Here is a 12274-nt window from a genome sequence, read left to right as displayed (position 1 = left end):
AGTTGAACCCTTTGGAAGGTGTGTGTCCCAGTACATCTAGCATAAAAGTAACACTGCATTCCAGAAAAGATCATTATACCAACAGTAAAACATGGTGGTGGTAGTGTGATGGTCTGGAGCTGTTTTGCTGCGTCAGGGTCTGGAAGACCGGCTGTGATAAATGGAACTATAGATAGATAGATAGATAGATAGATAGATAGATAGATAGATACCAAAAGATCCTGAAAGCGAATGTCCGACCATCTGTTCGTGACCTCAAGCTAGGCCTGGACAATAATTCGATATCGGTATTTATCGCGATAAGAAATGTTTCAATAACGGTGATATCAGTTTTGTGGTATATCGATATGTATTAGAATCACGGACAGGCGTGAGCCGGAGCCGGCACGAGCGGATCCAAGGCTAAGGTAGACTCGGTTCGAGTCAGCTCGCTCGGCCGCGGGTCCTCTCGCTCGGCTGTGGATCCTCTCGCTCGGCCGCGGGTCCGCTCCCTTGCCGCTTTGCTGCAAATTGTGCCGGAGAGTGCAGCCGACCAGCAGCGGTAATGTTAAAGCTCACCTTCCGTCGTTTTTTCTTTCATTTTAAAATGTCTAGTTGTGGTCTCTAGTATGAATGAATGACATGTGAGCCGTTTTTGTAAAAAAAAAGTGCTCGGGTGTCTCTGTATAGCTCTTTTTTAATGGACTTTTAGGGGTGTGTCCAAAATGACCGGATTCCAGCTTTGCTCATGAATATTCATACATGCAAACAGCATGCAAATATCTCTCCTCTGATTGGCTAGGAGCACTGCGACGCCCCTCCACCGCTCTGCCGCTCACTGCCTCCCACCTCCTAACTGATGAGCGGTGATGTTGCGTCGCTTCAGCTCCGCCTCTGGGAGTTTCTCGAGCCAAGGTGGGCTGATCTGTGAGTTTCTGCCTACGTAGGCAGAAACATAATTCAAAATTCACCAGTTTTTCGGAGGGGGGGAGGGGGTATTTGTTTGCTTAGCTCCTGCAGGTGTACACATTCAACTCGGAGAGACCTACTGTATTCCACAAAAAACAAGAAAAATCGGATTTTCGCGGAAGGTGAGCTTTAATACATCTAATCTGTTCCACCACTTCAAGCAACTCCACTACATACAACATTTTTCTTATACTGACTGAAGCACTTTTATAGCTTATGTTGTAACTAAGTTATTCATAGTTGATAAAGCCTGTAGGTTTGTTTATTTGACGGGAAAATCTTGTCGCTTTATTTATAAAGGCTTATTGTATTCTATATCCTAGTTGAAACACTTGTTTTAATCTGTTAAATTTGTTCCCCAAGAATAAGAAGCTCGGCCTCTGTTGTAATTTAAAGTTATTTTTATTGGTAATAGTTATATAGTCTTATGTTTGACAGGGACGTCATGTTATTATTTTGCTATATGCAAATAATATTGAGCATTGATTTATTTTGACTACTTTTATTTCTAAAGTATTAAAGTTTTTGTGAAAGGAGGTTTCAAAGGCTTAAATTAAATTTTCAGACAGTAGTAGGTACAGATTTCCGATAGATAGATAGATAGATAGATAGATAGATAGATAGATGTGCATATAATGAGGGTATCTGATGCCAGCCATACAAAAAGTGCAAATACACAGTTACATAATAATTTAAATTCATAGTGCTGCAGGGATTGCAGGGCTTCTTGGCAGTTTTCTGAGGCCTATTTAAGTATTTATATCAATATCGAAATTATATCGTATCAACCGAAATTTAAGGAATATATCGTGATATAAATTTTGGCCATATCGTCCAGCACTACCTCAAGCTGAAACGAACTTGGGTTCAACAGCAGGACAATGATCCAGAACACACCAGCAAGTCCACCTCTGAATGGCAGTATAAAAACAAAATGAAGACTTTGGAGTGGCCTAGTCAAAGTCCTGACCTGAATCCAGTTGAGATGCTGTGGCATTGAAAACTCTCCAATGTGGCTGAATTACAAAAATTCTGCAAAGATGAGTGGACCAAAATTCCTCCACAACGCTGTAAAAGACTCACTTCAAGTTATCGCAAATGCTTGGTTGCAGTTGTTGCTGCTAAGGGTGGCCCGACCAGCTATTCGGTTTAGGGGGTAATCACTTTTTCACACAGGGCCATGTAGGTTTGGATTTTTCTTTCCTCCCTTAATAATAAAAACGTTCATTAAAAATAGCATTTTGTGTTTACCTGTATTATTTGTCTTTGACTAATATTTAAATTAGTTTGATGTTTTTTCACACCACTGTTCATGTAAATTCTACCTCACTATAACCATCATATATATCCACAAACAACAAAACCCGGACTACGACTCTATGAAGTAACGTTATGAATATGAAGCTAGCTAGAATATCTTGACGAAACACCAGAGCAACAAAATAAGACTTACTTGTCCAAAAAGAAGCCGGACAGCTCGGCGTCTGTTTTCAGCTGGTTTGCGTCTCTTAGCTCACGCCAACGAGTGAAAGAGATTCCTATATTTATTCTTGTCCGTTCTCTAGGCCGATTAGTCTCTCTTTCTGGCTTTCACAGACATCTTCCGTCTCTTTCCAGCTTCTAGTCTAAGCACACAGTAGGTTTGTTCTGTGTGTTTTGATTCAGAGACAAGTCTTTTTAACCATCAGAAACAATCTCATCACAGTTTACATGGTTAGCTCTGTAACCTTTTTCTTAGAAAAATCGCAGTATATCCAGATATGTTTTAATATCAGAGCTGCAACCCACTGCAGGAACTTAAAAATCCTCCCCAGCGAGACAGAGCGGGGTGGGGCTTCTCAACCTGCGCTCCGCAAAACCAGAAGGCTGATTGGCTGTTTCTTAGTGTTAAGAGATTTTCCATTTACACACGGCCAGTGGCCTGTCTCATCATTAATAATACAGCTGAGCTGAGCAAAATGATTCTGGGATAAAGCCCCTGAAGCCCAGGCCAGGGACGCCCCTGGTTAGAACTGCAGGGTGGAAAGCAGGTTGCAGTTCTCGAAAGAGGCAAACTTACAGAGCTTGGTTTGAGCTCAGAGGAGCTCCGGCACAGACACGAGAGGACCGCTATTCCTCCTATTACACGTCAGTGCAGCGCTGCAGTGAGTCTGAAGCTGTAATTTTACTTCTTTAAAAACTTCAACAGTCAAGAAAATCCTTCATAGTGTGCCTTTAAATAAAGATACTCAGGGAAATGGGAATACGAGTATCTTCTCAAGATCAACTTTGAGTCTTTTATCCAGAACTAACAAAAGGTAGAAAGCACAAGAATACCCCAGAAGAAGGGGAAACAAAAAGCAGCCCCAGGAGAACACCCAAGGAGGCTTTAAAATAAAACCTAAGGACATTTGTCTTTCTTTCTTTCAAACTAAGAAAGTTCTCAGCTTCTAGTGAGACTGGAACAGAATCAAGACTGTCTGTGGGCAGTCCTTATAAAGACATTAAGCAGGTGTCTGCCTGATTATTGCAAATGGCAAAATGTGGCCTCCCTCTAGTGGCTGGAGGACCACCAGGTACAGTACAGAAGCTTTTATGGTAATATGAAGATGTCCCAGTAGTTTTGTCAGTGTAGTGTAACTGATTGATTTAGACAGTTCTCTTCAGTTAATTGACCTGTTTTTATATTAATATTCAATGGCATTTTTCTTTGTTTTTTTTTTCAGAAATGAAAATATTCCCCTGAAATTCATCACCAACAACCAGGATATTTAACTAAGAGCAGTGTTAAACTGCTGAAAGAGGTGAAGCAGAAGCCATCCTGAAGAATCTCCAGAACACACAGAAATTGTTGCATTTAACAGACAAATGAAGCCAAGTCCCGACATGGAGAAACATCAGCACTCTGTCAAGAGTTTTACTAAACAGAGTCATCTCAAAATACACCAGCGCATTCACACAGGAGAGAAACCGCATCACTGCTCAGACTGTGGGAAGAGTTTTACTAAACAGAGTGATCTCAAAAAACACCAGCGCATTCACACAGGAGAGAAACCGTATTACTGCTCAGACTGTGGGAAGAGTTTTACTAAACAGAGTGATCTCAAAAAACACCAGCGCATTCACACAGGAGAGAAACCGTATTACTGCTCAGACTGTGGGAAGAGTTTTACTGAACAGAGTACTCTCAAAAAACACCAGCGCATTCACACAGGAGAGAAACCGTATCACTGCTCAGACTGTGGGAAGAGATTTACTACAAAGAGTCATCTCAAAATACACCAGCGCATTCACACAGGAGAGAAACCGTATCACTGCTCAGACTGTGGGAAGAGATTTACTCAACAGAGAGATCTCAAAATACACCAGCGCATTCACTCAGGAGAGAAACCGTATCACTGCTCAGACTGTGGCACAAGTTTTAATCAACTGGGGACTCTCAAACTGCATCAGCGCATTCACACAGGAGAGAAACCATATTACTGCTCAGGCTGTGGGAAGTGTTTTACTCAACAGAGTACTCTCATAAAACACCAGCGCATTCACACAGGAGAGAAACCGTATCACTGTTTATACTGTGGGAAGAGTTTTAATCAACAGAGTCATTTCAAAATACACCAGCGCATTCACACAGGTGAGAAACCGTATCACTGCTCAGACTGTGGGAAGAGTTTTACTAAAAAGGGTACTCTCAATAATCACCAGCGCATTCACACAGGAGTGAGACCATATTACTGCTCAGAATGTGGGAACAGTTTTACTCAGCAGAGTCATCTCAATAAACACCAGCGCATTCACACAGGACAGAAAACTAATTTTCAATTAAAATCTTTTGGACAGAACACCTTAATCCTACATGTTCCACCAGAAACAAACATGAACTGAATTTAATAATGGATTTTACAGGTTCAGCAAAATGAATCTTATCCAGCAATCATGTTTATTGAATTCCATGTTGTGTTTTCTCGTATGTTTGATATTTCAGGACATTCTTTGTGAGACAGAGCTCAGTTTTTAGATTAGATTAGATTAGATAATACTTTATTGTCAGATCCATGATCTGAAATTTGTTTTGCATAAAAACAGTAGCTCCGTTACAACATCATACATTAACAACACAACATATAAGGGCACAAACAACCATTATAAAAGGGGAAAAAAAAAGAAAAGGGTAGTTTAGGTAGTTACGGTAAGAGTTCAGTTCTGGAGAAGGGAAGGTCATTCGAATGAGGGCACTGTCAAGTATTCAAGGAGATTTTATTGTCATTCGCATCACATGTGAATCAGAAACACTCATCCTCAGCGGCAGCAGATCAAGCTTGTTATCCAAAGAGCGGAAGTTGGGTCCGAACTGACGTAAAAACAGCTCAAAATAGGGAGTTAGCTAGGAGCGTGAGAAGCCGCTGCACTACTGTGCGTCGCCATCTTGCATCTTACATTCAGTGCTTGCACCAGATGTTAGATTAGCATAACTTAGCCTTTAAAATGTAGATGTCGTAGTTTTAAGGAGTAAAGTAGGATTCTTAGCTTGCAACTAAATGTTTAGGACCAAACCTATAACCTAAGGTCCATCCATATGAAAGGAGAAGGGGAAAACACCACCAGAGCCACAGAGAGAGTAAGGTTGCAGGCTCATTCACTCCCTCTGCTGGTGTTCTCATTTGTCTATGATTCAGTCTCTCTGATTAAAAATGTGTTACTATAGAGGGATATAGGTGATTATTTGGTTGCATTGTATTAGTCAAGTTTTATACTCTCATCATTCCCTTATTGAGTATTATATGTTGCTGAAGGTTTTTTATTCTTCAAATTTACTAAGAACATCTAAATTATTTAGTATCTTAATAGTTTTTATCCAGTACCAACAATTATCTTTGTATTGCTTCACCTCTATATTTACTCTTCTGTGTGTTTTAATAAAAGGCTTTTATATTGCAGATCTGCAATCTCATTGTGTTTTCTCAATATATGTGCGACATGAAACCTATAGGCCTGAGATTATCTTATGTTATTATTTGTTAAATACACAAAGTCGCCCAAAGGGAAAAAAACAGTGTGAAATGGATTTGGGTTGAAGTGTAATAGTCAATTTCAGAATGAAATTAAGAAAGAATTTTTTTTTTTTTAGTCTTAAAAGGGATACATTTACTTCCAGTGGTATAGTAGCATGTGTTTAACTTGTATTCATATGCTTATAGTTAAGGTTGCACCGATAACGTATCGGTATCGGCACCGATACTGGCACGTACACATAGTATTGGTATCGGCAATGGGTATCGACCCATTTAGTACTATCAGCACTGCACTGGCTTCCAGTCAAATTCCGCATAGACTATAAAATTCTCCTGTTAACATATAAAGCCCTACATGGGCTCGCTCCTGAGTATTTACAAGACCTCATCTCCTGTTATGAACCACCGCGATTACTTAGATCTCAGGGTGCTGGTTTATTAGTAGTTCCTAAAATTCAGAGGAGCTCTGCAGGAGGAAGAGCTTTCTCTTATAAAGCGCCTCAACTCTGGAATAATCTCCCCGAATATGTTCGGGACTCAGACACAGTCTCAATCTTTAAGTCTAGACTGAAAACTTACTTGTTTAGTTTAGCTTTTGGTAATTAATGTTTTTCCCTTTAGATAAGGCTGCAGATTCAGGGGTTCATGGACAGAGGAAATTGTGGTAAACTGAGATGCTGGTGCTGTTGTTCTCCCACTGCACACGGTCACTCAGGTTTGTGGACGGTGGAGTGGGTGGAGGCCAGTGTTTCAGGGAGCCTTCATGTCTATGTTACCTTCTGGCGCTCTGCCTTTTGTTAGGCTGTTTTATTTAGATCTGCCGGAGTCATTAGCCACACTCTGATAATGTTTTATATTCTCTGTTTTACATAAATCCAGTCAAAACTAATTCCATCTCTCTGCCTTCCTCTGAGTTACTGACTGCCCACCTGTCTGACCCGATACCGAGGGATGTTGGACCCTCAGGCTCTCATGTCGTCTGTCTGGCCAGACTGGAAGTTTCTGAAGTCAGCTCTTCTCCATCACCCACCACAGATCAGCTGCTCATCATCCATCTTACTCTATAAGCCATTAGTGGAGCTGCTATACACCTGAATATATAAAACCTATGTGGATGTATGAAAGACTTTTTAAAATTAATTTAAAAGCCATTTGACCAGTGGTAGGATGGTCCCCCCTTTAATGTGAGTCTTGGTCCTCCCAAGGTTTCTTCCTCCTCCTCCAGCTCTGAGGGAGTTTTTCCTTGCCTCCGCGCTCACTGGGGGTTCTGTATTCTGTATATTCTATGTTTAATCTTTTGCCTGACTCTTTGTCCTGTAATCATTGTAGGTACCCTAGCCAGCCTGTAGGTGGCAGCACCACCAGTAATGCCCAATGCAAGAAAACACCAGAAGAAGAAATAGGGGTGTGGCTTCACATGTAACAAAAGCTCCCCTGAGGCAGGAACAAAGCCTCTTTGAGTTTGCCCACAGACAGGTAAACATCTGAACAAAGAGACCAGAACATCAAGACCAAGGCCTCTCCTTTGTTCTACCAAGAGAACAAAGAGAACATCTTTAGGCCTACATCTTCAAGATTACAACTTTAGCCAAACGTCTGATCAACGTTTACACACGGCTATTTCTTCAAGACAAGCTTGCACGAGATACATAGCTCGGAAAAGAAAAGAAAAGCGACCGAGAGAACACGTGTGCACACTCGCATACGCGAAAACCCCCTTTCCGTCTCTATCGCGCGCACACACGCGCACGCACTCACCCGCTCTCTCTCTCTCTCTCTCTCCCTCATACACACACCCTTAGCTAAATAAACATTTAGCTCTCATATTGTAAATATACTGACTGCTGTTTGTAATATTTGTGTTTAGATTAGTTTGTGTGTTAATAAATGTCCATTTATTTTCACCAAGTTGTCTGTGTTGATTTCATGAATGCTGGTTGCTGCCAATAATCATATAAAAGAATTCAATTTAAGACCTTCATAATCTGAGTCAGCAATATCAGAATTTTAGTCAGTGATTAAAATCCTGATATTGTGGCTTTTTAATTACTAACTTTATAAAAACAAGTGTAGTTTTAATATTAATTAAAACTACAATATTTGTAAGGTGCAAGTAATTTTATGAGACTGGTTACTTAATGAGATTTATGCCACCAGCACCTACATCATGTTTCTGTAAAGCTGCTTTGTGCCAACACCAGTTGTAAAAAGCCCTATACAAATAAATTTGATTTGATTAGTGAGTAACTTTACAACTCCTGCATCAGTTTATACGAGAGACTGTAAAAAAAGATGGACGCTGTGTCGCCGTTCCCATTCATTCAATGAAAATGAAGCCGAAATCTTCCGCCGTGTTGGCGATCCTGACACCTGATTCTACGCAGTAGAGACCAGAGGAGGGAGAAAGGCTGTGGAGAGACCGCCTACTCATTTAAATAACCCCGCCCCTGAGGGCTGCCTCGCGGTCACAGACTGCAGAGCGGGGCGGAGCTGACGGTCTCTTATTGGTCCCCGCCCATAACCAGCCCTTTTACCATAACCACACCTTTTTTGAATAGAGCTGAATAACGTTTTAAAAAACGAATTCTGCGGGGATATAAAAATTTGACAATGTAAGCAGAGGTTAAACTAGCTGCTGCATTTAAATAATGGAGGTAGAATTACAGCATATTAGAAAAAAGCATGATTGAATGTTGACTGTTTTGCCATTGAAACCTATGTGGATGGGTGGGGTTACACAGTTTTCTGCAGCCGAACAGCAGGGGGCGCCCGACCTGTGGTGGCTTCACTTTTGAGAGACGAGGCTCTGTCCAGCTATATACAGTCTAAGGTTTATACAGTACAGATCTGAATACACAAGCCAGCTACCTAAATAACCATCTAAATAATTATTACTTGCTTGAGTAACAGTCTTAACGTGCCATAATATATCATAATGAATATCTGTCTGTGTTTCTGAATAATTATAGGTTCAATATGGACACCCAATATGCCAGTTTAAACCTTAAAATATCAGTTATCTTATCATATTTACCTGCATTTCCTATAGGATGCATGGTTCCTGAATTAGAACCAAAAGTGTGCGTTTTACACTGTTTCACCGCTGCGTTTTTTACAGGTCTATACTTCAGCACACACACATATACAGCGCTCACCTCAGACTCCTCGCCCCACATATCAGTTAGATCCATCAAACCAGTCACCAGTAATCCTCATTTAGGTCCAAACAGTGCTTGATAAAACTTGAGCCAGAAGAATATATTTGTTTTAAAGCAGTATTAAAACCCTCTGCCTTCGATTGCAGCGTTATAACGTGAATGTGAATTAACCCCACCCATACAACAACATACTGTGCAAAGGTCAGTTAAGCGGTTCCTCAGCAACTGTTTCTAACTGATTGAATTAAAACATTTATTGAATACTACTGTTTTTATTACCCACTGGCCTCATCTCTGCTGCTTAGGTGCTGACTTTTGCATTAAATACTACAGACTGGACATTCAGTTTTGAGGTGTCAGCTTAACTGTCCTTTGCACGCTCACCCACATACACAGTTCAGTTCAAATATCCAGAAACAACTCACTAGTTTCAGACACTTGGGTCAGCACAAACAAGATTACTCACATGACACTTCACTCTCTTAATTATAATAAGGTTTTAGGATTGAATGTCATTATGCATGATCAGCTGAAAGAATACATTTAATATTAATATTTACGGTTTCTTAACAGGTCTCTTTTTTTTTTTTCTTCTAATTTTTCCCATTTTCTCCCCAATTTACACGGCCAATTACCCAACCCATTCATTAGGACTCCCACTATCACTAGTGATACCTCAAACACACCAGGAGGGTGAAGACTAACACATGCTTCCTCCGATACATGTGAAGTCAGCCACCGCTTCTTTTCGAGCTGCTGCCGATGCATCATTACCGAGCAGCCAGCGCGCTTGGAGGAAAGCACAGCGGCTCGGCTCTGGTACATCAGCTCACAGACGCCCTGTGCTGCAGACATCACCGTAGGAGTGATGTGGGGAGAGAGCGCCATCTACCCACCCAGAGGGAGCAGGGCCAATTTTGCTCCCTTTTACGCCGGCAGCTTGATGGCAAAGCTGCATGAGTGGGGGTTCGAACCGGCGACCTCCTGCTCATAGTGCTTAACAGGTCTCTTAAAGAAACACTGCACATAAATCTTGTAATACGAGCACCTAAAGAGTTTCCTGTTTATTTTTTTACCATATTTTGATCATTACATGTTCAATTTAATAATTTTATATCGACAACATGAGCTCCTTGTCAATCATTATCTACTGCAGCCAAACATCTTAACAGACCTTTAAAAAAAAGGAGGAAACTGCAGAGCAGCCAATCAGGTTATTATATCTTATCAAGGATAAAACAGTTATCGGTACTCGATATCGGCCGATACCAGAAAAGCTGGTATCAGTATCGGTAAGGAACAAGTGGTATCAGTGCATCCCTAATTATTATCCTTCTTTCACCCTGTTCTTCAATGGTAAGGACCACAGGAGCAAATATTATTGGGTTGTGGATCAGAACTGCAGTGACTTTGACAGGGTGATAAAGTATTCAGAGAAACAGAGCTGAAATTGTGAACAATGAGTGTATAAATTTAATTTCATGTAAATTGGCCAGTCATTGTGTTAAGGCTGTGCGTTGGCAAGAACTTTGTTAAACAAAACTTATAAATTAATAGAGGACCCAATTTAATAAACTGTCATAGTATACAAAACACCATTATATTTATAATGTAATGTTTATGATGTCATAGCAGTAGGATCTAACAAGAGTACAACACTGCTATACAGGTCTGTTTTTCCTTGATTTTATCAAATTGAAAACCTCTGGATTATATTCAAGAGGAAGATAGATGATCACAAGCCATCAAGCCAAGCTGAACCGCTTGAATTTTTGCACCAGGAGTGGTATAAAATTATCCAAAAAGATTGGTGGAGTAGACCATGCCAAGATGAATATGAACTTGTTTTCTTTGCATTATTTGAGGTCTGAAAGCTCTGCATTTTTTTGTTATTTCAGAAATGTCTTATTTTCAATAATGCTCTAAATGACAATATTTTAAATTGAAATGTCTGTAGTTTATAGAATAAAACAACAATGTTAATTTTACTCAAACATATATATATACAGTACCATCTCAAAAAATTTGAATAGCTTTGAAAAGTTATTTTATTTCAGCAATTCAGTTAAAAATGTGAAACTCATATATTATATAGATGTATTACACGCAGGGTCTGTCTGAAAACCTACTGAGCTCTCTACATAGGCACTGACTACGTATACAGCTGTTTAACTAGACAGCATTCTAACAGCCATCCAGCCTCATGAGACACATTATTGGGACTCTCTAGTTAGACAGCGACTACGTCACTACTTGGCCCCACCCACAGCACACTCCCACTATTTACTTACCTCAGCCGTGGGAACCACCTCGTTACCCTACCGGCATTATGGACGAACCTCTTGCCATTTTTATTGCAATTTTGATAGTTTTTGCGCTGGAGGAAGATCGACAGGGACATGAAAGCCGACGTGCTGCAGCCAGACGCCGAAATTTGAGAAGAAGAGTGCTGATTTCTGCCCTTGAACAGGTAAGATCTACTATTTCCCCCACCCCCCAATTATTTAATTGTAAAAACTAGTATTTTATAAACAATGAGCTAATTAAGCCATTATTATTATTGTTATTATTATTAATATTATTTTGCTAAGTGCGGACCACGCCTGATTGAAGTAGAGAAAGGAGGAAGAAAAGGGGAGGGAACTCGGGGAAATTTGGGCTGGAGTTCTGAACTGCGTGCTGAAGAAGCGTGCAGTTATATCCCCAAAATGTGGAACTTATAATGAAGCTAGTTATTCTGCCCTCACTTCAAAACCCAGTTCATCAGCTAGGCAGATAGACAACTTATCCAAACACTCTTGAGATTGAAAATGGATTTATTTGTCACCATTCAGAGGAAGAGTGCGCCAAGGAACTCAGTAAAACTAAAAACACAGAAATGGTTTCACATGAACACACACTTTGTAAGAGAAACAGCCACAAGGCCAAAAATAAAGCAGTTTTACAGTTGTCTATATCAAATAACCTGTTAATATGAATCTTTAGCACGATTATGTAACATACTTACAGACGATGCCTGGATTAATGATTGCACGCAAGATGGAAGGAGATTCTTTTTAGAACAGCAAGCTGTGCAATGTCATGCTCACAATGAGCTCTATCACCATACAGGAAACAGGATGAAACACACACACAATGAAACACATACAATACAATTAAATACAATACAAGTCAGAA

At 40.3% G+C, this 12274-nt stretch overlaps 2 protein-coding genes and 1 long non-coding RNA gene across 9 annotated transcripts in view; 2 read left to right on the top strand and 1 right to left on the bottom strand.

Moving 5' to 3' along the window:
- Positions 1-5138, top strand: part of LOC111196471 (zinc finger protein 239-like) — a 294610-nt gene extending 289472 nt beyond the window's left edge. For 4 of the 6 annotated variants that reach the window (XM_049477879.1, XM_049477881.1, XM_049477878.1 and 1 more), the window contains exon 2: positions 3654-5138. In XM_049477879.1, the coding sequence (XP_049333836.1) occupies positions 3796-4812 (1017 nt within the window). In that variant the 5' untranslated portion in view covers positions 3654-3795 and the 3' untranslated portion in view covers positions 4813-5138. The remainder of the gene's footprint in view (positions 1-3653) is intronic. The other 2 variants (XM_049477883.1, XM_049477882.1) reach the window with 1 other exon arrangement.
- LOC125801399 (zinc finger protein 239-like) overlaps positions 1-12274 on the bottom strand; it is a 240236-nt gene that overhangs the window by 129881 nt on the left and 98081 nt on the right. The window lies entirely within an intron of this gene.
- LOC125801594 (uncharacterized) lies at positions 6014-7843 on the top strand. Its single transcript, XR_007438791.1, has 2 exons — positions 6014-7123; positions 7269-7843. It is a non-coding gene; the product is annotated as an uncharacterized LOC125801594 (long non-coding RNA).

Source organism: Astyanax mexicanus, chromosome 4, assembly GCF_023375975.1.
Source record: "Astyanax mexicanus isolate ESR-SI-001 chromosome 4, AstMex3_surface, whole genome shotgun sequence".
Taxonomy (NCBI): domain Eukaryota; kingdom Metazoa; phylum Chordata; class Actinopteri; order Characiformes; family Acestrorhamphidae; genus Astyanax; species Astyanax mexicanus.
Note: the sequence above shows the minus strand (reverse complement) of the source record. Positions and strands in the feature narration are given on the sequence as shown.